Consider the following 26,905-nt stretch of genomic DNA (forward strand, 5'->3'; position numbering starts at 1 on the left):
AAAAAATCCAAGGAACAATGAATACCACAGAGAAACTTAAGGAAGGTTACTCTACTCAAAGGCCTCCTATGTTCAATGGGAAGTACTACAACTACTGGAAGAACCGCATTGAGATATTCATCAAAGCTGAAAACTATCGGGTATGGAGAGTCATTAAGTTGGTGATTCGAAGTCACAACTACAAATGACAAAATGAGGTAACTCAAACCCCTCTCTGATTATGACAAATCTGATTTTGAAAAGATGGAAGTAAATGCCATGGCTATTAAACTATTGCATTGTGGACTTGGACCCCATGAACATAATAGGATCATGGGATGCAAATCCGCAAAGCAAATATGGGATTTAATAGAAGTAACCCATGAAGGAACTAATGAAGTCAAAAGATCCAAAATTGATTTACTTATGAATCAATATGAACTGTTCTCCCACTACTACATTTTTGTTCAAAGGCAATGGTTTAAAGATAGCTAACGCAACGGTTCTTTTAATACTGTTGCAATAGATGGGTCTATTGCAACGGCCCATTGCTGACTATATAATTGATTGGGCTACTACAACGACTGAGTTATAGCCGTTGCATTAGATTGAGAAAATGCACCTGTTAATCTTATGTTGTTGCGTTAAAAGAGCTACTGCAACGGTAAGCGTCCAAATAATTTTGAATTATTAATTTCCCACTTATGTTAGAAAGTTCTTTAACCGGCGATTATGCAGCAGATAACTATTTTCTCTCTCCTCCAACTTTAAAACCCTTGTTCAATTGCCCGCTTATCATCGCCTCTTCAAAACCTGTATAAAAATGGCGGAAAACAGCAACTCACCAACTTAAAGCCCAGAAATTATGGAACCCTGACCAGAATCCAAAAGCTTTAACACCATGAAAACTGATCGAATTGAAAAACCCTAAGAATATTTTCTTGAAAAAAAAAAATCAATCTCCAAAATCAAAAAACTGCTTAAGGTATGCGAATTGTGATTATATACTAAGAGGAAGAGGATTAAATCAAGAACCACGATGTTTCTTTCAATATTATTCCAATTTTTTTTTTCTAGAATTCATGAATATCTGCAAAATTCAAGTTTTCAATGCAGCAAGTAGGTGAAATCATTCAAGAAAACCCAAGTAAAGAGGCGAAATTCGGTTTATTAGTCGCCCTTCAAAAGGTATATTCTTCAATTTCAATTGTTATGGAACTTTTAGTGCTAGTGACTTCTTCAATTTCCATGCCTTTAACATCTTTGAACCATGGCTTCTCAATATTATAACAAACCAATCCTTGAGTCCAAATGGCTTTCATATATATCTAGTCTAATATGAAACGAGAAATAGAATTAAGTACGGCGTACGGCGTGAAATCTGTAAGCTTGAGGATGAGAATTTTTTTGATTAGATTACACCACTCGACTGCAAAGTTTGATAGTTGCTAAGTATCAATTAAGTTTTATGTGACCGATTCCGAAGTATGAATTCTGAAACGCTGTGGCAGAAGCAGAGGAAGCAGCTTTAGAGAGTCTAAGTAGGTAATCTTCTAACATAAGCAAGACATGCTTTGGTTATGTATGTGAGAATTAGCCATTTCTTACGAATTCTTGTTTCTCAGCCATGTTTGAGTTGTTGTTGCAACATTAGGTGGCAAGCATGGTGCTGCTGGACGATTTCGAATAAATGCGAGCATCTTTATACAGGCTTTACTCTCTGGTTATCACAATCTAAAGCAACAGGTACTTCCATCTTACTTTTAAGATGCAAGCTAGATAGATTCTCTATGAACTTTCTGAATTAAAGGTAGCTGATTAAATTGACTTATGGTGTACCTTTTGTATTATTACACTTTGGAAAACAATTAAAATATATCTTATAGTCCGCAGACAATCTGATACGACACTCAACATCGTATTAGTTCATAAAACTAATCGAATGTAGGTGATGGTGCTAAATGTTGTTATATTATAAGTATTTATGTTTCGGTATTGTATAGTCTAATTAACAAGCTTTATAATCTCGTGTTCGATGATGAAACTAGTCATGTAGCGAGTTTAACTTTAGTGAGTTTAAATGGTTGTTTTGGACCCCGTTATGACTTTGGCCTGGATTTTGATTCTCTCTCCATTGAATAGATAAAGTTAATGTTGGTTTATGACTTTTGTCCTTGAGTGAGTGTGGAGTGCTTGCTATGGTCAAGGTTGTGCTAAAACAAAAAGAAAAAAAGTAGTAGTATTTTGCTTATGGCATGAAGAGTGGTAAAGAAAGTCTCAAATAGTACATTATATTGTTACTGTTGTAGGTAGAACATTTCTGGTTGGAACAACATAAATTCGAACTAGAAGCTTTTGTTGGATCCTTGTATCATGGAAAGATGTTGGTTTTAGTTCTAACTACTTTATCACTTACGTGCCTGCTAACATATCGTGATCTAAACACAATCAAATTGACTAAAAATAAACTGTATAGCACAGTTCAAGCATATTTGCACATCGACTGATAGGTGGTAATTATTAAGGAATAATTAGAGAATATCCTTATTCTCTATTATGGTTATGTAAATCTAGGTAGTTAGTTTCAGTCAAATGTAATCTATCCTAGTCTATACTGTTATTCTGTAACCTTTTACGTAGAATAGAAATAGCAAGTTGTTATCTTGCTTTGAATACTTAGTCTGCTACTTATCTTATTCTAGGTTACCTTTGCTTTGAATTACTATCATTGCTATTTTAGATGGCTAAGACTATTAAATACAAGCAGAAATTCATATTGTACACATGATCATGTCGCAAATAAATGCAGATGATCAATACAGTAATGACATAGAAAGGGATCAGCTAGAAGGTAGTGTGTACATCTAAGAAGATATGCAAAAACATAAAACCAATGATGCGTTATCTTCTTAAAAAAAAGTAAAGCTTAACCGAAGGCCAAGAAGCAAAATCCTAACATATCGTGATCTAAACACAATCAAATTGACTAAAAATAAACTGTATAGAACAATTCAAGTATATTTGCACATTGACTAATAGGTGGTAATTATTAAGGAATAATTAGAGAATATCTTGATTCTCTATTATGGTTATGTAAATCTAGGTAGATAGATTCAGTCAAATGTAACCTATCCTAGTCTATATTGTTATTCTGTATCCTTATACGTAGAATAGAAATAGCAGGTTGTTATCTTGCTTTGAATACTTAGTCTGCTACTTATCTTATTCTAGAAGCTCCTGTTGAATCCTTGTATCATGGAAAGATGTTGGTTTTAGTTCTAACGACGTTATCACTTGCATGCCTGCTTAATTTTATTTCCTATCTTCTGCCCCATTTTTTGGGAGAAGATTGTTGGAGAAAATGAAATAAAAATACATCAAAACTTGTTCATAATATCGTATTCATTACTTGTTTCCTTAAGCATTAATTATAATTTTGTAGTTTCTAGATGAGATCAAAGTTTGAAGTATTCGACATTAGTATTTTTGTCTTGACTCTCCACTCGTAGCACGAGATGGTTTTATTCTTCACAAAACAATCTTTGGACTCCCACAAGCAGGCCCGTCTCGAACTATATAGAGGCCCTGTGCGATCTTGTATTTGAAGAATTCAATAATGTAATAGCTCATCCATACTTCACATAATCATATTATGAAAAAAAGTAGTCCAAATAAGTAGATAAACTTTTTCTTTTTACTACTTGAACTTTCTCTATTTTGGGGCCCTCACAATTAAGGGGCCCTGTTCCATGAAACATGTTGAACATGCTAAAACCGCCCCTGCCCACAAGTAGCTGGTAACAAATATGAATTATTTGGGCCACTAGTTTTAGGCATTTGGAGTGGACCTAAAGCGTAATTTCTGAATTCTAATGTGACCTTGGCTTTACTATGTTGACTAATTTCATTAGATGGAGAGGAAAATATACATCCCTAATGTGACCTTGGCTTTAATTGTAATTCCTAACCCTTGAAGAGTATAATAGAAGTATCACTTCAAATAATAAAAGTAAAAAACACCTTGAAGTTGGGAGCACTAACTGTAATGTGCACAAAGGTGGGGGTCATATCATCAATGCCTAAATATAATGCAGGCATACATCAGTTGCCTCTACAAGCTTGAGAAAACTATGGCCTCTAGGAGTGACTTATACAATTTGGTGGTTGCCCTGCATGTAAGCTTACTATAAATATCCATTTAAAACAAGTTCACAAGCCTTCTTTTTTGTCCTTGATAGCTTCTATTACAGATAAGAAGAAGATATAGCAACAAAGCAAAGGAAACGAGAAACTAAAGGAAACCGAGTGTGGGATCTCTTATTCTTTCCCAATTTGATCGAAACCAAGGGATGCATCTAGAGATCAACATCCTACTAGTGACTCAAATGGGAAAGCTTCTGATGGGCTGCAATTGTCAGATAGTGAGGTACTATTACAAATATATCTTAGGTCCTATTTCTCCATGAACATATTTATTGTAAGCTATGGAATATGCGACCATCATGCCTTTTCCTGAATTTTTTCTAGTTGTCACATGGATTATAGTGGCTTTTTTTATTAGTCTATTGATTACTTTATCTAAGTACTTGCTGTGCACCAAGCCACCAACCATAATTTGCCTTGCTGCAACTGTCGCATAGATGCATGCACCATCCGTACTCCTTCCAGGCTAGACTAGTGGAATAGATGCACCTTGAAGCCTCAGTTACTCGCTTACATCATCAGGAAGTGTAATAATAGGCTATCAGTATGATGTTTGTCGGAATATATAAAGAACCTGCAAAAGAATTTTCATTTCAGGTTAAGATGTTTCAAATAAAAAAACAAGTTGATATAACAAATTGGCACCACTTATCTTCTATCCCCCCCCCCCCAAAAAAAAAAACACTCCATGACTCCATTTTCGATTTTAATTGTTAAATTTAGTGTTTTCTAACTATTTACGGTGTTTGAATTATTAGGTGAACAATGAGGCAATGGAGGAGATCAAACATGGATGTCTCACCATATATACGCTATTGGTGGCCGGATCTAGCTAGCTATATATAGTAATATGGTGCTTGTAAGTAGTATTTAGAAGAAAATTAGGGTTGTATATGTTAGAAATGTCCCCTAAAAAAAATGTTAGAAATGTTTTGTAGTATATTAAACAATTATTTAGCTTGGTTTCATTTAATACATTTTGTTTATATTAGTAAGAATTTAGTCAATTTAGTCATGATTGTAGTACTCTTATAAATTCATTAGTTCGAAAATTTTCAATAAAAATATGACAATTATTTTGAGCTTCTGGAGCGACTTTTTAGTCTTTTGTCACAAATATATATATATATATATATATATATATATATAATATATATATATATATATATTACAGGCGGTATAATAGCTTGGAGTAATAGGCGTTGCAATAGCTTTTGCTAGTGGGTGTTGCAATAGCGTAATCGTTGCATAATCTACATGAAATCAATAGCTCACACAACCGTTACATAAAAGATTGGTCTATAGCAACAATTCATTAAGCCGTTGCAATAGGTCCCAAAAGTCGTTGCACTAGGCCTATTGCAACGCCACCAAATGCGACGGTTCAAAACCGTTGCAATAGGTCTACTGCAACGACTTTTGAGCCTATTGCAACGGTTTTCATGTGTTGCCTTTGCCATTTAATGTAGTAGTGTCCATAAAATCTAAGGAAAGCATTCGAGATATGTTTACTCGTTTTACTAACATAATTAATGAGTTAGCTTCTCTTGTAAAGTTTATTTCATCTGAGGAACAGGTTCGAAAGGTTCTTAGGAGTCTTCCTAAGGACAGATGGATGGCTAAAGTCACTGCTCTTCAAGAACAAAAGACTTCACTAAGTTCAACTTAGAACAGCTGGCAGGGTCACTTATGACTCATGAGCTTCACCTTGATACTGCATATGGTGAAAGCTCCAAATCAAAATCATTGCTCTCAAAGCAGATGATGAAGATGATCAGACTCAGAAGAAGAAGAAGCAGCCCTCATGGTTCGAAAATTTCGAAAGATGTTAGGAACATGAAGAATGGAACTTCAAAGGTAAAACTAAGAAATTTTCTAACAAAGCTGCTTGTCATAAATGTGGTAGTACAGATCACTTCATCAAGGAATGTCCCCTTTGGGAAAATGACAAAACCAAAGAAAGGAACAAGGAACGCTTTGCTGAAAGGAACAAAGAATCAAAGCACCTTTCTCTAAGGCAAATGTGCAAAGCATGATAGCTGCTTGGGGAGATTCAGAGACGGAAGAAGAAGAGGAACAACAACTGAAGAAACAGCAAACCTTTGCCTCATGGCAAACATGAGAAAAAGAAGATGAAGAAAAGTTGAGGTAAGTCAACATGGTCTTGAGTCAGACTTAGATTGTAAAACTAGGCCTGAAATATATGATCTTCTTTATGATGCAATTCTTGAATGTAGAGATGAACGTGAAAAACGTAAACAAACGAACAAGCCTAAAGCTGCAAAGAACACATAGAATGGCTTAAGAAAATGAGAACAGATGTTGAAACAAGATTCTTTGATTATTTGATAAAAACTTAAAAATCAAAGAATGTTATGAAAGTTTGAAAAATGAAAATTATCTAATTAATTTAGAGATTTCACACTTGAAGGAGTTTGTCCCTGTTCTAGTTCCTTTGATATAAGATCAACCCCTTTGAAAGGTACAGATCTGAGATTGAAAATTTAAAAAGAGAAAAATTTTTAAAGGAACAGATCTGTAATCTTAAAAAGGAACTGGTTGTCGCAAGGAACAGAGGCAAAACATGGTTTCCTAAGTGGATTGAGAAACCACAGACCAAAAGGAAAGGAAGGTCTTGGTTTTGAAATACAAGAAAAGGAACAAGACAAAAAATATGTTGATCTACCTAGTGAAATTTTGTATGTATTGTGGAAGGTAGGTCATTACATAAATCAATGTCAACTAAAACTGAAATGATTGCAGAAAATGTGAAATAAGTAAAAAAATGGGTTGTCAAACAAATCCTAGTCAAGAACAGGAACCCACGAAAGAGGGGTTTCTACAACTAACATAGTTGATTTTTCAGGTTGGAGTGAGGGGGAACAACACATGGTATCTCGATAGTGGTTGTTCCAAGCACATGACAGGAGACAAAACTAAGTTTCTCTCACTCACAACCTATGAAGGTGGAGTGTAACATTTGGTGATAATAAGAAAGGTAACATAGTTGCCATGGGAAGGTCGGTAAGTCACCACTACACTCCATTGAAAATGTATTTTTAGTTGAAGGTCTAAAACATAATCTATTAAGATATTCTCAATTCTGTGACAAGGAAATACTGTAAAATTTGATAAAGAAAAATGCTTGATCATCAACATTAAAACTAAGAAGGTTATCTTGGAAGGAACAAGGAAAGGGAACACATACATTGTGGATCTAACCTTGTTCCTCAAATCAATTTAACTTGTCTTAGTGTTATTGAAGATGATTCACTTCTTGGCACAAGCGTCTAGGACATGCTAGCTTTTCATTACTTGAGAAACTTAGATCAAAAGATCTTGTTTTAGGATTACCATCCATAAAATTTCATATTGATCAAGTTTGTGATGCATGTGCACGAGGTAAGCAAGTAAGATCCTCTTTCAAATCTAAAACGATAGTAAGTACCACTAAACCATTAGAATTAATTCATATGGACTTATGTGGACCTATGAGAATTCAAAGTAGAAGTGGAAAGAGGTATGTACTTAGTTTGTAGATGACTACTCTAGGTATACTTGGGTTATTTTTCTCACTAGTAAAGATGAGACTTATGATGAGTTCCTTGTCTTTGCTAAAAGAGTTCAACACTTGAGTGGTCATAAAATAATGCACATTAGATCAGTCATCGAAAGAATTTGAGAATTATAAATTTGATGACTTAAGCAGAGATAATGGCCTAGATCATAATTTTTCTGCCCCTAGAACACCACAACAAAATGGTGTTGTAGAAAGGAAAAATAGAACTTTGGAGGAAATGTCTAGAACATGTTAATTGCTAGTGACTTCCAAGGAACTTTTGGGCTGAAGCTGTTAATACTGCTTGTCACATAATTAATCGTGCCATGATGAGACCTATCATTAAAAGAACTCCTTATGAACTATATTTTGGAAAGAAACCCAACATCACTTATTTTAGAACATTTGGTTGCAAGTGTTTTGTGCATAATAATGGAAGATAATCTTGGGAAATTTGATGCAAGGAGTGATGAAGCAATATTTTTAGGATACTCATCACATAGTAAAGCTTATAGAGTATATAACAAGAGAACTATGTGTGTTGAAGAAAGTATTCATATAATCTTTGATGAATCTGACAAGTACAATCCAAGCATACAGGTTGATGACTATGAGATTAGGTTGGTACAACCAAATGAGAAAAATGCAGATTCAAATGAAGAAGAAGATGTAAAAGAGGAAAGGAACGAACTAGTAGAAAAAATCTCAAAAGCTCCGGTTAAAAACCCCTCAAATGCTCCGTATTTGTCCCGTAGCAGACGTCATACGAGCATTTGAGCATTTCACAAATGCTCCGGTTGTGTTAAAAACCGGAGCATTTGAGCTTTTTTACATGAGTAAAATACCACAAATGCTTCGGTTGTTTCGGAAAACCGGAGCATTTGTTGAACAAATGCTCCGGTTGTTTCAGAAAACCGGAGCATTTGTTGAACAAATGCTCCGGTTTTCTGAAACAACCGGAGCATTTGTGTATTTTATATAGTAAAAAAAAACTTTCAGCTACTGCTAGCATGCGTGCAGCTAGAGTATGACACTAGTGCAGCAAACCAGCAGTACACAACAAGTTCATTTCAGGAGCAACACTCACCAATCTAACATACACTCTTTGTGCCCTTCCCTTCAACCACCACACACCTCGTGTTCCTCTCATTTACTTAATGTAAAAAAAACGCACATGCAAATCATACAACCAACACATTCAAATTATTATCATTAAAATGAAATAAGTGTACATTATTTACAAAACAAGTGTAAATTCGAGTTACAATATATAATCAACCTGCTAAAACTTTTGGCTACGTTGTCCTTGTCATTAATTTCATGTGCCTTCAATTTCAAGGATATCAATAAGCATTGCTAACTTTTTTTTTACAACAGTAAAAACAGTGCTTTAAAAATGATTAGCTATAAATTATTGAGCGCGGTATCTGAACCATAGTACCAAAAAGCATAATCCAAAAGCACAACACATATATGCTAATATATTGAGTCAAATACCACAATGTCACATAAGGTAAAATCTAAGATATTCTGTACATAAAGAAGATTTTCGACAGAAGCAGTTCCAATGGTATCAACTTTGCACACCTGATTTTCTACCACATGTAAGCAGTCATTTGTTGCTGAACTACCCTTCAGAGCGGGTTCTTGATTTTCTGCCACAAGTAAGCAGTCATTTGTTGCTCAGGTTCTTGTTTTTCTGCCACAGGTAAGCAGCAACATCAAACATTAGTAATGGTATTGGGGGCCATCGAAACAGACAAGAAGAGAAATTTTTGAAACATACCAGAACTATTAGGGAAAAAACAGAACTACAAGTCTACTTTTCCTCATAGAGCCATTATTGTGTCTCCATATTAAGAGTAAATAGTTTGGAAGTGTAGCCTCAATTTAAGTAGATAGTGTAAAAATAAAACAAATCAATTATGAAAGAGAGTTAGTAGGGGGACAACATACATTCATATGGAATATGAATAGAGGGAATAAAAATAGTTAGTGGAATGGTCCACATCACATTAATTCAACGGGTGATCTGGGAAGTATTTGCAACTAAAAATTTATATGTAGATCGACCAATATAGCAAGTATCTAGGACGATTATTTGTGGAACAAATCTTATGGCCATTTGGAAGGTGGTAATAAATGGTAGTAATAATAATGATTTTTCATGTTATATTGTAAACAAAGTCTCATGTAAATGCTTATGGTAATGGATCTCATTATCACTCAATGACACCTCTAAAATGGTAACGGATGATAATGATAAGTTATTTAGGAAGGGATGTATATGTGAATGGATAAGCATTACCATTGGGTTCACAAATTTACCTATTGATTTATACCCTGATTAATGAGAGAAGTAAAGAAGTAAGAAGAGGATAGGGAAAAGAAATGAGAACAAAAAAATCATAAGATTAAGGGAGGAGATAAGAGAGAGAACAGGAAATCGAAGGAGCCTGTTTAATTAATCATGAGATGATTACTATGATGCACATAGTTTAGCTTACATACTCACTATCACTACATTACTATATAATATAACTAACATCTATGATATAGCATTAATTCACTAACTGCAACCCCAACTTCACACACGTTTGATTTAACTCCTTTGCAAGACACAATACACTTTTGATCCTAAAAGAAAATGAAACACTATCTCCACATCTGATAAGCAACACAATAATTAGTTTCGTAATAACTATCATTTAGGACAGCCTGCCAAACATGCAAACAAATAATAAAATGAATATTATAACTTTTTTGAGTATTATCTTGATTGTCACTCGTGCTTCACTCTAACTTGAAGTGTGCAACTCAGGTTGCAGGTGTGAGCCAACAAGTCACTATAAACTCGAGCTTGACTCAGCTGAAACAACTGTCTAACATAGACAATTAGGCATATCTTTCCTAATCCCCACTTTTCCTCATAGAGCCATTATTGTGTCTCCATATAAACATAATGAACCTCATTCAGATGAACACATGACAACAATGGTGAAATTATTAAAAGCTCATAAGATCAGCAAAATAACCTTCATATTATTTGCAATTGATGGGCTGAATGAAGGAACATGGAAACGGTGATCGACAATCTTCGTATGCTCCTCTCAAACTGGCATAATTGCTTCATTGACTTTTGGAACTTGTACATGCCAGTAATCAGATAGCATCTTCTGCCTCCTCAATGCTTCTGGCATATTCTCCAGTGGATTCAAAGGCATGCAGTCAATATCCTGCCCAAGTATAAAGGAGATGATAACTATTTACTCCATGTATATCAACCATAGTCCTCCATTTGACATGATAATAGTTACCTCATGATGTAACACATAACTGTGCTGAAAATATCCTCAGTTAATCTTTCACATCTAAAGGTCTCTAGGAATTAGCAGTTAAGGGAAAAGCTAAGCAAACACAAAGAAAAATGCTCAAGAGCAGGAAGAATATGATCTCACCTGTACCCTAATTTGACTGTATATCCGCTGATCAATAATGATTGAATCAATACTAATGTTATTTAATCTACTAATAATAAACGGTGTGTACGTTGGCAGATCATAGGGATCCAAATCCTCCAGCTGATCCTATATTGAAATGAAAAAATTAGGAACCATATAAGAATGATATAAATTATTGTATTTGTGAAAAACCACCCATTACTTCATTTTTATTAAAATACACTAACAGATGACATATCGACTACAATTCAAGCATGATAAGTAACTGATAGCATACAATATATTCGCAGTGCTACACATCACACAAGACACTCTGGGCTTCCACAAAAGACATTTAATTGAATGAACTTCATGACTCTGTTTTAAGGAGACCTGGTGATGGTAAATAAAACATATTAAAAAAAATTAAATATAAAAGCAAAAACGAAGGTGCACAAAAATGTAAAACGGTGTTGATATACATTCACCATGTGATATATAAATAGTAAAAATATTGGTGTGTTCTTTCACTCACTTGCTTGCAGGGTTCAAGCAAGCAAATTGCAAGATAAGAGATTCTAAACTGAATCTTCATGCATGACTGATACTTCCAGGTGAGTGAGAAATTCGTAAAACACGAGTAGGACCATCAACATATACTTCATACCCCCACGTTTGCTACATCAATACCATTTATCTGAGCAAGATTCGTGCCCCTTCTATTAGAGGCTCTGGTATCTACTGGTAAATGAGAAGGCAGAGCTCTCTATTTTCCCACCCGAAAAAAGGACTTCCATGGGCGCAGTTTATCTAAGCTGATTTCACGTAGCGTTTGAACACCTAAAGCAGGCAAGAGATGTCATTATCTATCTAAATTTTCAAAGACATAACTTCTTTTTACCCCCAAGAAGAAGCAGCCCCATTAAACAAATCTGATTTGCAAGGAATGCTTTTCACATGCATGCATATTAGGCTTATAGGCTGTAGCAAACAGCAAGTAATCTTTTTTTTTTTTTTTTTTTTTTGAAGTGAGTAAGTGATAGCAACAAATATTCTTTTTCAACAATATGTGCATCCCAAATTTCAACAACACACAATAACGGTAGAATTACCATTAATTTTGACAATGAGCTTGTGCGGTCGAGTCAAGTTATCCCAGACATAGTTCACACTGCCTCTGCTTGCAAGAGTTTCTGGCTGAAATGAATCCTGGAAACTTACAACAATCAGATTGGAACACAATAGTGGTAACGCCACAACGGTTTTATACAAGTTGACGGTATCTGGGAGAAAACCTTTTGATAATAAGTAATAGAAGCATCACGAAGATGATTTTCAATTCGATAAGGCAGACAAGTATCTGGTGGTCTACAGAAATGCAAGACAAGGCGGGACCTTCCTCAACCACATGAACAGCTGCAAATTCCCAAGTAATATCATCTTCCCTTGTTACAAGATCTAACTGATATACATATTTTCATTAATGTCTCCTCGTCAAGGTTCAGAGGCCTCGAACATTAAACAAGCTGCTGGAAGGGTCAAAGAAAACATCCAGATGGCCTCTTTCTGATTATCCCTACTGAGCAGACCATTTAAAACCTGCACAATATATGAATAGATTGATTCAAGACTTCCGTGCACCCGTTTGAATCAAGTAAACCTTCTGATTTCTTCTTTACAGCTCACAAAACATGTGTTATATTGAACATAGAAATCATGAGTTCATGACTTCATGGACCTTAACCAAATATTTCCTTCATATAATTATGAATCTAGGCCACAAGAAAAATGATAGTCAGAACATACCACATAGTGAAAGATTATTGAAGGCATACCTCATTCACAATGCCATCACCTCCAACACATACAATCCCTACAACACAAAACAAGGGGGAAAAGGAGAGAATGATTAAAGAGATATAGTGGGGAAAAAAAAGTAAGCAAATTGTCCCAATATTAACAAGTACCATCAGGACGTGCTAAAGTCAACAGTAGAGGCAAGTTTCTTAGCATGTCCAGCACAAGTTGTTTTGACAACTTCCAGCTTAAAACCTGCAAGCTGAAATAATGACAGCCATGAGCTGATCAAGTACTATTTAGCTACTACTCCGTTTAACTCCAATTTATTAAAAGGTGAAGCGCCTAAAGATACTTGAATCAATAAGAGCTCAAAGTTAGAACTAAAACATTATTAATTAATTAAATGGTCCCATTGAACTTAAAATCCCTTTCTTGGGCTTTGTTCTAAATTTGAAAGCTTGCAACAGAATCATACATCACCAAACTGATACAACCGAAAACATTAGGAAAACAGCAATTTAAAATAAAGTTCAACGCTATTCAAGAAATTCAAAATGGCTATTATTCAATTTAAGAGGCCCTATTGAGCTTCCACAGCAAACAAATCAACCTAAAACAAAATGATAATAACTCAGCCGCTGTCGGCTGTCATACACTTTCACGTCCTATTTATAGTAGCCGAGTCGAATTGGTTTGCTTATTACCCACCTAAATGTTATGTTAAAAATCTATCTTTACCAGTTAACATTTTCGAACCAGTAATGATGTCAATGCCAAATTTCTTGAAAGTTTATACTAATCCCCTACCTTCCACAATTCAATAAACTGTATCATATCTTATTCTCAACCACGAAAACACAAACAGTCGAAAATTACAATTAAAAAAATGCAACAAAATCCGGTAATGAAAACCTAAGAACCTAAATCCAAATTAGCTAAATATTGCGAATCGAAACTGGATTATCATGCACATACAGTTGAGACAGCTTCTTCTGAATTCTCAGTTCCTTCCATCACTCGAATACCCTCTTATAATCAGTTGCAAATCAAGTAAAATTCTAGAAATGTTGCAATTTGCAAGTAATCTGACGAAATTCAAAACTAAAGGAAATTAAAATTTGTAATTTAAAAGTAGAAGGACGTGAAATTAGTGCGAATGCGAGACATGTATCAGTTACACAAACACTAAATATTCTAATTTTTCTCATGCTTACAATATTTACAGCAAGATTAGGGCAAAAAATATATGTATAAGTGGTTGCAGAAAAAACCTGGAAATTTGATGAGAACGTCGCCGGCGTTCGAGGAGGAGCAACGGCTACTCGAGGGCGGCAACAATGGTCGATGACGCGAAGATATAGAGCTATAAAAGAGATCCAATGCGGTGGCCTAAGAAAATGATCGCACCACCGCCATGGGTAAATTTTGAAAGAGCTACTGGGAGGAGTGGAGGATCGATGAATCAAACAAAACCTTAAAGAATAAAAGAAAACCCTAAAATAATCCCTAAATCCAGAAAACCAAAAAAAACCTAAAATACAACAATAAAACTAAAATACAGTAATAAAAATCGGAAGAAATAAATTACCTCGACATGCATTCGGAGAAGCAGATCGAGAGTGAGTGAAGAGGGGAAGAGAGAGAAAGAGAAGCAGATCGATAGTTGAGGAAAAGAGAGAGAGAACAGAGATTACAGGGGAAATAGTTTTAGAGTTTGCGTTTCAACTTCTAAAGTATTAAATTCCTTTTCCAAAAAAAGTATTAAATTAGTCAAATACTCGGGTTGTTTTTAAAAACCCGAGCATTTGTGAATTTTTCTTTTTAATTTTCCAAAAACTTGTCAAATGCTCGGGTTGTTAAAACAACCCAAGCATTTGTAAAGTAGCAAAAGAGGTTTTTTCCACTATTGGAGATAATCACATCGATGATGTTCCTGTTCCTCAAGGAGGAGAAGATGTTCATGTTCCTCAAGATGAAGGAACAGAGTCTACCGAGGCTAATAGAGGAACAACTGATCATAGTTCTTCATCTACTCAAGGAACTCATGAGGAACAACTGATCATAGTTCTTCATCTACTCAAGGAACTCATGAGGAACAACATGTTCCTATAAGAGAGTCTCAACCAAAACCTTGGAGACAACAAAAGTCACATCCAATGGAACTCATAATCAGCGACATATCCAATGGTACGCAAACTAGATCTCAGTTAAGGAACTTTTGTGCATTTCATGCATTCCTATCAATGATGGAACCAAGAAATCATGAAGAAGCCCTAACTAACTCTGATTGGATCACTGCTATGCAAGCTAAATTAAATGAGATCGAAAGAAACAAGGTATGGCATCTAGTTCCCTCATCTAAACAATAAAAAGTAATTGGCTTAAAGTGGGTGTTTAGAAACAAACTAGATGAATATGGAACCATTGTTAGGAACAAAGCTAGACTTGTAGTAAAAGGTTATAATCAACAAGAAGGAATAGACTATGAAGAAACCTTTGCTCCTGTAGCTAGATTAGAAGCCATTAGAATTTTAATTGCATTTGCTGCTTACATGGGTTTTCAATTATATCAAATGGATGTTAAGTGTGCATTTTTAAATGGCTATCTAAATGAAGATGTATATGTTGAACAACCCCCAGGCTTTGAAAACAGTAATCTCCCAAACCATATCTACAAGCTTGATAAAGCTCTTTATAGGTTAAAACAAGCGCCTATATCTTGGTATGAAAGATTATCTAAGTTCTTTTTAGAAAACAATTTTAAAAGAGGAAAGGTTGATAAAACCTTGTTCCTAAAATCGAAAGGAACTGACATTTTACTTGTTCAAATATATGTTGATGACATCATATTCGGAGCAACAAATGAAACATTGTGCAAAGAATTCTCAAATCTCATGAGTAATGAATTTGAAATGAGTATGATGGATGAGTTAAATTTCTTTCTTGGATTACAAATCAAACAAACTGAAAAGGGAATAATTGTTCACCAAAAAAAATACATAAAGGAACTATTGAAGAAATATGGCCTCGAAAACTCAAAGATAAATCACACTCCTATGGGAACTTCAACTAGATTAGATGAAGACTCTATAGGAACAAGTGTTGATCAAACAAAATATAGAGGCATGATTGATTCACTTTTGTATCTAACTACTAGTCGTCCAGACATAGCTTTCAGTGTTGGTTTGTGTGCTAGATTTCAAGCAAATCCAAAAGAGTCTCATCTAACTGCCGTGAAGAGAATTCTTAGATATCTTAAAGGAACAGATGATCTTGGACTCTACTATCCAAGAAGTGATACATTTGAGCTAAGAGGATATACAGATGTAGATTATGCTGGAGATCTTGTAAATAGGAAAAGCACCTCAGGTATGGTACAATTCCTTAGTCATAGTTTAGTTTCTTGGAGTACCAAGAAACAAAACACAGTTGCTTTATCCACTGCTGAAGCAGAATATGTAGCAGCAGCTGCATGTTGCTCGCAAATGCTTTGGATAAAACAACAACTTAGTGACTATGGAATAAACTTTGATTGTGTTCCTATTTATTATGATAATACTAGTGCTATCAGTATATCTAAAGATCCAGTGCATCATTCCAGAGTTAAACATATACATATCAGACATCACTTTCTAAAAGAAAATGTTGAAAAAGGTTTGATTCAACTTGAGTTTTGTCAAACTGAGAATCAGATTGCTGATATACTAACTAAGCCTTTGCAAAGAGATAGCTATGAAAAATTAAGGCTTGAGTTAGGATTAATAAAAATTAAGTGATTGTTCCTATTTCATTCCCCCATGTCTGAATCAATTTGAGTGACTTTGTGTGCTAAAAATAATTGTGTTTAATTGCCTAAGACCGTTGCAAATTGGAATGTTACAAAACATAAACATGAATTCAAAGGAATTAAACAACTAACAAATGTCACATAATACTCCCCTTACTGTTCCTAAGGTAAAGAAACATGTATGATATGAAGAACATTGATATGTAGCATTAGTTGTTCCTATAGCACAAGTTCCTTAGCATTTATTTTCTTTCCAAAAATTAAAAACTCATAAAAATTCCAAAAATTCGAAAAATCCCAAAAATATAGGAATCAGATTTAATTAAATCTTGATTCTCATTTATCTTCTTTTCGTTTTTTTTCTTTTTCTTTTTATTGGTTCTATTTTTTTCCCGCGTGTATGAAAACACTGTACATGCATTCCCTTCCCTCGTTAATTCATCTCTCTAGAAACCGTGTTCCTCAAAACTCTTCATCTTTGCCATTAACGAAACTCCACACACCTCTTCACAAACCATAAAACCCCAATTCTACTTCACATCATGGCAAAAACCTCACGAAATTCTCCTTTTCCACCCTCAAAATCTCCTAACTCCTCTAAAATGGAAAACTCTCCTTCTCCCACCAAAACCCTCGAAATTGACCAAAATCAAGAAACACCCATTAACGAGCAAAAATTAGAATCTCCAAGAAGGAGTATGCGACGAAGGAAGTTAATAGGGGAAGATGATGAAGAAGAGTCCCCAAAAGAAACTCAGGGGGAAGAAGAAATCACTCCTGTTCCTTCCAAAGGAATTGTTGCTTCTTCTTCAAAGAAACGGGTTGAAAGAAGCGAATCACGGTATGTGCTAGGTTTTTGCGTAGATCTAGAATGGGCAAATAGTGTATAAATTTCATGAATTAACAGACATTCTAAAGGAACAGGGTATGGAATTCTTTTTGAATTTGCGTTTAACAATGCATTGTTCCTTTAGCAATGGATGAATTCTGTGCGAATTTTACCAATACTAATGGTCTTTGCACAACTGAAGTTAGAGGGAAGAAAATTAAGTTTAATCAAGAAACATTGAGATTTGGGAAGTTCCTTGCAAGGAACAGATTTGTATTTCAAAGGAAAGGAATGTTTCTTTCCCTAATTTTCCTCAGAGATAAAATTGTTGAATTATTTGAGGAACTGCTGTAGAACAAATAAACCATAACCTACTCTCTCCTCTTCACAAAGTCTTTCAACTTAGTATGGAGAGCACTCATTCCTCGCACTGAAAAGAGGAATGAAGTGGGTCTCTTAGACATGTGCTACATGTTCTGTTTAGACCACCACATACAAATCAACTTCCCTTCTCTCTTTATCCAACATCTTACCCACTGTATCGAAAATCACTGTTTATTGGTTATGGAGCCTTGATTACATCTCTCCTTCATCATTTTGAAGTGAGACTACTGGATGGCCTACTTTAGGAGTTAAGCAGGGAAACATCTTGAATGAGAAAACTTTAATGGATTGGATCTTTCTGTCCAAGAGGAGTTCTCACTCAAGGGAGAACAACTCCTAGTTTCTCTAGCAAGAGGAAACTGCCAAAGATAGTTAATGAGGAACTGGCTGATGTTATTCTGGAGGAACCAATTCCTACACCGGAGGAACCTAAACCAAAAGGCGCAAACACATTGCCAAAAACCTACCCTCCTGTTTCTAAGAGAGTGAGGCAGAGCACTAGATTGAAAATAGCTCATTCTGCCTCTGTTCCTTCCAACAAGGACTCACCTTTAGTCCTTTCTGATGCGGAGGAACAGGAACACCCCACTCTCAAGGAACCCACTCCACCAACATCTCCAAAGCTTTCAGTTCCTATCACCAAACTCACCTCTATCTCTCCCTCATCCTTTTCTGTTCCTTCCAGTTTTGAACAGATTAAGGATGAGTTGACTGGACCTAACCCCTTTGCCCCACCTCTACACTCTTCCACCAACACCACCATTTCTCCCTCCCATCTATAACACCTCCAATCTGATTCCATTCCCGGAACTGATGGTCCTTCAACACACCTACTTCAGTTCCTCCACCAAAACCTCCTAGTGCCTCTGGTTCCAAAGGTGAAGAACAATTCTCCGATGACTGTGGTTGGGTAAATGATGTCTGTCTTCCTGCACAACATATGATTAAATTCTATAATCACCTACACTGACATTAGATGCTAAAACTGACAAAATGCTCTGGTCTTATGAAATTCTAAGTGATACGGTGATTGAGCAACAAAAGAAGATGGAATCAATGGCCCTAGCCTTGGAGGATTTGAAGGAGAGAGTTGGTGTCAATCATGGTGAAGTGATGAAGAAACTGGAGGATGTGGTTGAAGAAGAAGTTGTTGTGGAACACAATTCCCCTTCCCTTTCTTAGTTCTTAGTTCTGTTTCCTTTTGAGGAACAAGACTGTTGTTTAGGTTCTTTTCTTTTTCTTTCTTTGTTTTTTTGTGGAACAAGTGCTATATAAAAATGACTTTTGCTATTTGTCTGTGTTGTGATTATTTATGCATAATTTCTTCCTTAGAATGGCTAGTATTCTGTGATTGATGTTTGAGCAAGTTTATCCTTTGCAATTCTAACTTAACCAAAAATTGGTGCTTGCTTATGGTCTTACGACCAATTATAACTTCACGCAGAGTTTATTCTTTTTGAGGATGACAAAGGGGGAAAAAGATTTAAGGAACAAATTGTACATAAAATAAGTTAAGGTAAATGAAAAGTAAAAAACATAAGAAATCAAAAAATAAGTTAAGGTAAATGAAAAATCAAAAATAAGTTAAGGTAACTGAAAAATCAAAAATCAAAATTTTGTTTTATTTTTTATTTTCTGCTTTATTGTTTTATCGTCTTCATTCACTTATATTATTTGTTATTTCCTTAGTTTGTACCTTTGTTGTCATCATCAAAAAGGGGGAAATTGTTGAACCCTAGTTTTGATGATGACAAAGAAACAAAGATGCAAACTAAGTAGTGAACTAATGAGTTATTTAAGTGTATGATTTTTAAGGTATCAATGAAAGGAACTAGTAGGAGAATACGAAGTCAAGGAAGAAGTCAAGAGAGGATTTCAAAGACTAAGTAAAGATGTTTCTAGAAGTTGATACTGGAGCAGCATTGGATCAAGAAGAATAAAAGCAAGGCGTTTTATTTTCTAGTTCCATTGTATAAAGGAACAAAGTAAGGATGGTAAGGAACATTGGTAGTCTTATTTGGAATGAGAGTTTGTTCCTTTCTAAGGAACAAACTAAATGGCACTAAACGAATCTGTTGAAGGAACTTGATATATAAAAGAAACTAGACTTAGGCGTGAAGTAGTATAACGGTACAATTATGAAGTTGAGTAAGTCATGCCTAAATAATAGGAAACCAGTTTTATCTAAGTGAAAATCAGTTTTAATAGAAAATCTTTTAAGGAAAAGATTTTGTTTTTCGAAAAAGATAAGAAAATATCTATCCGGTTTTTAAGAAGATTTTATTTAAAAGATAATATTTTCTCAAAAATTTAAATTCAGTTTTAATATTAAATCTGTTTTAGAGTTAACTGATTTTCGGATAAAGCTCAAGAAACTCCTAATCTTTAGGAGCAGTGGCTAAAGCATATCCACGTCCAAAAAGAGATCATGGGACATGATAAGTAACGTGTTCCTTCAGGGAAGGAACATCATGGGACAATGGATTTAACATGAACTCGATTTTAACTCCCACGTTCAATGTGTTTGTCACTATAAATATTAAAGTCTAAATAAGTTCCAAAGTGTGTCTGATTAAGTAATTAAGTGAGTTTAACTAATTAAGTGTCAGTGCCTTCATTCTCTCATTATAGCCATTTGTTCTTTGCTTTCTTACTCTAATTCCACTAAGGTTGTGTTTGGGAACATGGATTTCATTTCAATTCTAGAATTGTAAATCCCCACATTCAAATCCAAATGATTTGTTTGGGAAAAATTAGGAATTTGAAATGCATAATTTGAACTTGTTTCTAATGGTATTGTTAATGATGGGAGAGAGTCTTTCAAAAAAAAAATGATGGGAGAGAGAAGAAGGGGGGAGTGATGAGAGAGGAGATAGAAATAAACTAACACTTATTTTGAATTTGAAATGACATGTGTTTTGGTTGGATTTCAAATTCTCCAATTATGCCTTACTTCTTATGAGTCTTGGATTTGGGCCAAATACAATTCCAAATTCTTAGATGATCCAAACAAGTGATTTGGCCCAATTCCAGAATTTCAAATGAAACTCTAGAATCCAAACAGGCCATAAGCGTATTTCGATCAATTGTATTTTGGTTTTTGGGGTAAGGGACTTTGAGTGAAGTTCTGTAAGAGAGAAGCTTTGAGTAAAACTAGTAAGAGTGAGAAAACTTCGAGTGAAGTTGAGAGGAACTACTGTTAAGGGAACAGTGGCTCAGGAACTTGAGTTTAGGAACTCAAGGTGTGGCTCGAGAATAAAATTAGGTTGTAACAAAGTTGTTTGGCCTAATTAGTGAAAGAATTGAGTTTAAAATCCCTAGTGGTCGAGGTTGTTTCTTCTTGTTGGGCCCAAGAAGTTTTTCCTCGTAAAAATCCCTTGTGTTCCTCTAGCTTGTTTATGCGTTTAAGTTTAAATTTCCGCAAAAAGTTACATTTATTTCTACACATACAATTCACTCCCCTCTTGTAGTGTTCCTAGGGAAATAACAATATATATATGGGAAGGGTAAAAAAAAATGGCAGCAATTAAAGGGATTTATCCGCAAAGAAATTCCAATAGGAGCAACCATTTTTCAGCAACCAAATATTGTTCTTCACATATGTCGCCGTCATATGAAGGTCATTGTGACAGATCCCGATTTTTGAATACATGTAAAGCAATTTCACAATTCATCGTCACGATTTTTAAATTCGAAACCAATTTTTAGATAAGTATTCAAGTCGTCATTTTTGTAACTATATGTTTAGGTGTAATTACTTGCTACTTTTTTTAATTATGATTTTAGATAATTCTGTGACTTCTTTAAAAAAATTGATGCACAGATTTAATTTCTAGACTCATCAATTTAGGTTTACGTTAGTTTTTTTTAGCCATGCAAACAAATTATATGTATGGTCTTTTTTACACATTAATTATATAATGCTTTTACAATAACAAACTGTCGTTAATGTATAGTATTTGATGGTAAAATAAAAATAAACATAAAGAAACTCAAAAAAAACTTTATTCCTAACATTAGCATACTATTACAGATCATACTACTTATCTCCTATTGTGCATGCGATTGAGCATATGTTATACTTCATCTTCTATTGTTGGCGTTGATGCTTCATTTCTCTTTCATATGCCTTTTTTAATGTTATGTCTACGCTGTTAAATTTTTTAATGTTGATGGGATTGATTTATAGTCGGGAAGAAGATGACTTTTGGGAATTTTGAACCTCTTTGTGGACAAATATATAGGAGGTGGCTGAAGGAATTTATGCTAGGATATGTTCATATTTGGCATACTAGAGTTATTTCCTAAATATGTATTTGACTGATATATGACTCACATGATTAATGACATTATTATTTACAGGATTGCTTGATATACGGTATTTCGCACAACATTGGCAACAATGATGAAGTGAATTTTTATTTCGAGAATCATATAATTTTAGTTTACATAATGAACTCTATAAGGATTAAGGCACGAAAATCACGACAATGAAAACAACAAGCAATAGCGTGAGATTGTATTTTAAAAATTCAAAATTAAGGTTGATTGACAATTAACGTAAACAAATTCAAAATAAAGGTTGATTGACAATTAACACAGGCAAATTTGAAATTAAGGTTGATTGACAATTAACATAGGTAAAAAATAAGGTTGATTGAGAAATTCAAATCCTTACCATAAGTTACTTTTCTTTTTTGGAAATGTTTATTTCGGCATTAAACTATATAGAGATCATGATCTTAATTGCCTAATAGTTACCATAAGTCACGCCAATCATAATGAGTCAATACGGTTTATAGTTAAATCCGAACATTTTTTTTTAAAACTATAATGTCTATTGCCACGTGGACACTCTATTGAAGAGTTTTTACTTTCAATATTCTAGAATTGCTTGGTTATTGACAACTTGCCACATAAGATTTAGGATTTTGCTTTAGATAAAAATATAGATATAGATATAAATTAATCTTAACTTTGAGTCCTCAAACAAATTTTTATACAAGGTTAGTTTTTTCTATTTAAATCACTAACAAAGTTTGTTTTTCTCTTTTATTAATAAATGTTATGATCTTAATTAACTTTGTATTAGCATCAAACTTACATCACTTTTTTTGCAGGTAAACTATTAAAACTGATTTAATTGAGACAGTTGTGCTCTTAAGGTACATTGTATTATAAGTAGCTTTTTTGAATTTTTTTTATTTTTTTATGTGAATGGATTTTGAATGAATGGAGTATGATGTTTCCATCACAATATTGTATTGAAAATATCAAATATTTGAGAATTTTGATGTGTGTAATACGATTCTTATTCGAGTTTTCCAAGCTATAATTCATGTTGTTGATACTTTTTATAAAGCTAAATCGGACACATTTAAATCGTTGCCATAAATGTTATGGGATTTAATTGTGAAGTAGTTATATAGTTTCCAAAATGATATCTTATTCAATCAATCCATCATTTTATTTTTTAAATATGTATTTTAAATAAATGCATTCCTTAATTTCCTCTTTTCGTTTTTATTTTCAAATTCCTTTTTCCCTTTTCCTGTTCAATTTCCTTTTTTTACTTTTGTATTTATGACAAAATATATAGATTTGATACAATAGTTATAAACAAAAAAGTTTTGAACTTTTCACGGTTGCTAAGGTATTCTTATAATTTGGAGAATGTTACTTTTGTTCGTTCATCGTAACAGAATAATTGCTACTAAAAGGTCAAATGTTTTCTTTCTTTCAAATTTTTTTTGGATGGCAAAATAAAAGTCAATTATAAGGATCAACGAAAAAATTTACTTCTAAATCTTCAAAATGTGCGGACAATATTCAATTGAAAAGACTATGTGGCAAGTATATTTGGACAGAATTGTGGCAAGTATATGGGGACAAAATTATGCCAAATAGATCAGAACATTAGAAAATTGTGACAAAAATAGAATAAAACAAACAGAGTAGCTACACCGTAAGTTATAAAAGAACAAGAATTTTATCGTTAGATTGTAATGTTGTTTCTATTCACATGAAAATCTCATTAGAACATTGCAACCATCATAAAACAAAACACCTAAATTCTCATAGACATTATTTAATTAGATGTCTAAACTAAATATGAAGAGCAATTACTTGAATCTAAATTCAATTCTCCAGGGATGACTAAGGTAGTAAGACTTGAGAAACTCTATGCTATCATCATTCCTCTGGTTGATCGTTTCATAGGAAGAGCCTTATAGGATAAATTTGAGATAACCTCACTAAACCATCTTCCCTAACTTCCCACTCATTCATTATAGGAAGGAAGACCCTTTGTTTTTCTACTTTCCACAACTTGCAGGCAACTATATTTGGTGCACTCCTTCATGACAGTAAGAAAATTAAAGGATTTTCATACGGCTTATAATATCTCTTTACCATGGAAGTGATTTGCGGCGGTTGAGATGCCTGCCATGGAGGCGGAGGAATTTGTAGGTTAATAGGTTGATATGACAAAAAACTATATATGCACGATTTTGGAGTATGCCACATTTTGGAGTGATGGTGACCTATGACATGGTTTATATTTACACTTGCAACAATGTATATAAATTTGTTTTTTTGCCGAATTCCAAAAATATGTATGATTGGCAATTAAGATTCTAAGATTAAGGTTGATTGAGAATTTCAAACACTAGGGGAAAAAAAAGGAAGGGCTGTGGAAGAAGGGTTGCGCTTTTTCTAAAAGCGCAGCCCTACACAACAGAAGGGCTGCGCTTTTTTATAAAAGCGCAGCCCTTCACTTAGTAAGGTTGCGCTTTTAGAAAAAGCGCAGCCCTACTAAGTGAAGGGTTGCGCTTTTATAAAAGGCGCAGCCCTTCTGACTAAGTAGGGCTGCGTTTTTGAAGAAAAGCGCAGCCCTTCTTAAAAAAATTTGGAAAATTCAAGTTCGCGGGCTTCAAATATTAAGCGGGATTTGTCAAATATATCCATCATTCTTCTCTCTCCTCTCTCACGTCCCTCATTATTCCTTTTCCTCCTTCTCTCACATCCCTCCTCCCTCTCCTCCTTCTCTTTAATCCTCTCAAAAACTCCCAGAAATGTTGCGACAAAAACGCTGAAATGATTTGCACGAATCATGCCGACGGAGTCCGATTGCCTATTGTGATACCTTTTCGGAAGCGGAACGAGCCAACGAGTCAAACTCATCGCCACGCCGTGACGTTTAGGCTTTTTAAGCCATCCGAGTTCGTTTAAGCCTCCAAATAGGCATTTTAAGTTTTTCCGAAATTTTTTTTTTCCCTTAAATTATGTATTAGGGTTTTGTTTTATGTATTTAAACATTATTAGGTTAATGTTTGGAGGTAGTTCTTGTATTTTCAGATCTATAATGTTCTTGTATACTTCTCTTTGTTTATATATTTTGATTAATTTCTTGTATTCTTCTTTTTTTGATTAATGTTCTTGTATACTTCTCTTTGTTTATTTTGATTAATGTTCTTTTATACTTCTCTTTGTATATAATTTCTTGTATTTTCATCTTTGTTTTGATTAATGTTCTTGTATACTTCTTGTATAATTCTCTTTGTATATTAGTTTTTGTTCCTTTTTTCCATTTTCGTTTCATCCTTATTTTTGTTTTGGGTTTAGTATTTTCGTTTCGTTTCTCTTCTCTTCTGTTTAATTTCAGAAAATGTGAGATTATGAGTAAAAAAATGTCAAAAAATTTTTTTTTTTTTATTTTTTTTTGGTAGGAAAGGCTGCGCTTGTTAGGAAAAAGCGCAGCCCTTCAAGCTCAGAAGGGTTGCACTTTTTCCTAACTAGCGCAGCCCTTCTAAGCTAGAAGGGATGCGCTTTTCCCTAACTAGCAGCGCAGCCCTACTTAAAAAGTGAAGGGCTGCTGTCAAAAAGCTCAGCCCTACAGACCATTTTCAGCGCAACCCTTCTTCATTTTTCCACTAGTGAAATCCTTACCATAAATTACGTTTTTTATATCAATAAAATAAACCAAAATCCTATTATTTAAGAAAGCAATATTTGAGGCAAGATTTGAGCTACACATATGTAAAGAAATCGCCACATGGCTTCTTATTTATAGTGCTTGAATTCATCCCATTTACTCGTGCCACATGGACACCTTAATAGCATGGTATTAATTTTTGAAGCTCTAAGTTTGCTTGGTGAATATGAGTTTGCCACATAGGATTTAGGATTTTGCTTTAGATAATAATATAGATTTTCTAGCACAATGACTCTTGTTTCATATAGTGACTGTTTTTGACCTATAGTCAATCATTCTCTTATATCTAATGTATTCTAACATAGTGACATCTTTTTTTCCATATACTTCCTTCGTTCTCTTTTAAATGAAATGTTTGCTTTTTCACGCAACCCAACGCACTTCTCTAATCATTAACATCTTTAGTTGTGCACACGTAAAAAATATAAGAAAAACTATAATTTGATAGTATGAATCGAGACGAATCTAACAAGATCCCACTTGACTATATTTTTCTTTATGTAATGGCGATAAATTGGAGTCAAAGTTGATCAATAAATAGTGTCATTTCACCCAATATTTCATTTAAAACAGAATGGAGGAAGTATATAGTTATAGTTTTTCAACCTATCATATTACTCATCTTTTATATCTAGTGTGGTGACCCTGTTTTTATATAGTCATCATTTTTCAAGTTATAGTAGTTAGTCTTATTTTATATCTAGCTTATTGACCTTTTTTTTTCTTCTTCATATAGCCGCCTTTTTAAATCTATATATAGTTAGGGGTGTTAATGGGTGGTTAATCGTCCCGCAATGACATTTCGGTTCGGTAACTGAAAGTATCAATTCGACATGTTTATGAATCATAACTGTTCAAATCGGTAACCGTCTAAGCGCTTAACCGAGTTTTACGGAACGGTTTTCCGATTAACCATTCACCGTTACTCGAA

General features: G+C 34.2%; 1 protein-coding gene and 1 long non-coding RNA gene across 22 annotated transcripts; one reads left to right on the top strand and one right to left on the bottom strand.

Moving 5' to 3' along the window:
• The first annotated feature begins 587 nt into the window (after nucleotides 1–587).
• On the top strand, nucleotides 588–5,264 carry LOC109135011 (uncharacterized). 3 transcript variants are annotated; one of them, XR_007270461.1, is made up of 5 exons: nucleotides 588–964; nucleotides 1,057–1,524; nucleotides 1,605–1,725; nucleotides 4,218–4,405; nucleotides 4,941–5,264. It is a non-coding gene; the product is annotated as an uncharacterized LOC109135011 (long non-coding RNA). The 3 variants fall into 3 exon arrangements; XR_008969516.1 differs by having other exon boundaries at nucleotides 588–1,520; XR_002039967.3 differs by having other exon boundaries at nucleotides 589–1,524.
• LOC104893510 (uncharacterized) lies at nucleotides 4,399–14,725 on the bottom strand. 19 transcript variants are annotated; one of them, XR_007270452.2, is made up of 10 exons: nucleotides 14,570–14,724; nucleotides 14,253–14,454; nucleotides 13,149–13,240; nucleotides 13,017–13,054; nucleotides 12,477–12,780; nucleotides 12,294–12,390; nucleotides 11,717–12,021; nucleotides 10,777–11,328; nucleotides 9,329–9,440; nucleotides 4,399–4,756 (listed from the first exon to the last, which is right to left on the bottom strand). XR_007270452.2 is itself a non-coding variant. In XM_010679624.3 (7 exons), the coding sequence occupies exons 1-5, from the start codon at nucleotides 14,575–14,577 to the stop codon at nucleotides 12,676–12,678; spliced, it is 438 nt and encodes a 145-aa protein (XP_010677926.1). In that variant the 5' UTR covers nucleotides 14,578–14,725; the 3' UTR covers nucleotides 10,777–10,977; nucleotides 12,294–12,390; nucleotides 12,477–12,675. The 19 variants fall into 19 exon arrangements, 2 of the variants coding, with proteins under 2 accessions (XP_010677926.1, XP_010677924.1); XR_007270454.2 differs by lacking the exon at nucleotides 4,399–4,756 and having other exon boundaries at nucleotides 9,192–9,440; nucleotides 10,777–10,934; nucleotides 11,200–11,328; XR_007270444.2 differs by lacking the exon at nucleotides 4,399–4,756 and having other exon boundaries at nucleotides 9,192–9,440; nucleotides 10,777–10,977; nucleotides 11,200–11,328.
• Between the last annotated feature and the right edge of the window lie 12,180 nt (nucleotides 14,726–26,905).

The sequence above is a fragment of the Beta vulgaris genome, chromosome 5 (assembly GCF_026745355.1).
Source record: "Beta vulgaris subsp. vulgaris cultivar EL10 chromosome 5, EL10.2, whole genome shotgun sequence".
NCBI lineage: Eukaryota > Viridiplantae > Streptophyta > Magnoliopsida > Caryophyllales > Amaranthaceae > Beta > Beta vulgaris.

Excerpts from the sequence above, each read along its gene's own strand:
- LOC104893510 (XM_010679624.3), bottom strand. Across the intron at positions 13,055-13,148 it reads GACTTTAGCACGTCCTGATG|GGATTGTATGTGTTGGAGGT; the intron begins GTACTTGTTAAT and ends TTTGTGTTGTAG. Across the intron at positions 12,781-13,016 it reads GTGATGGCATTGTGAATGAG|GTTTTAAATGGTCTGCTCAG; the intron begins GTATGCCTTCAA and ends TATATTGTGCAG.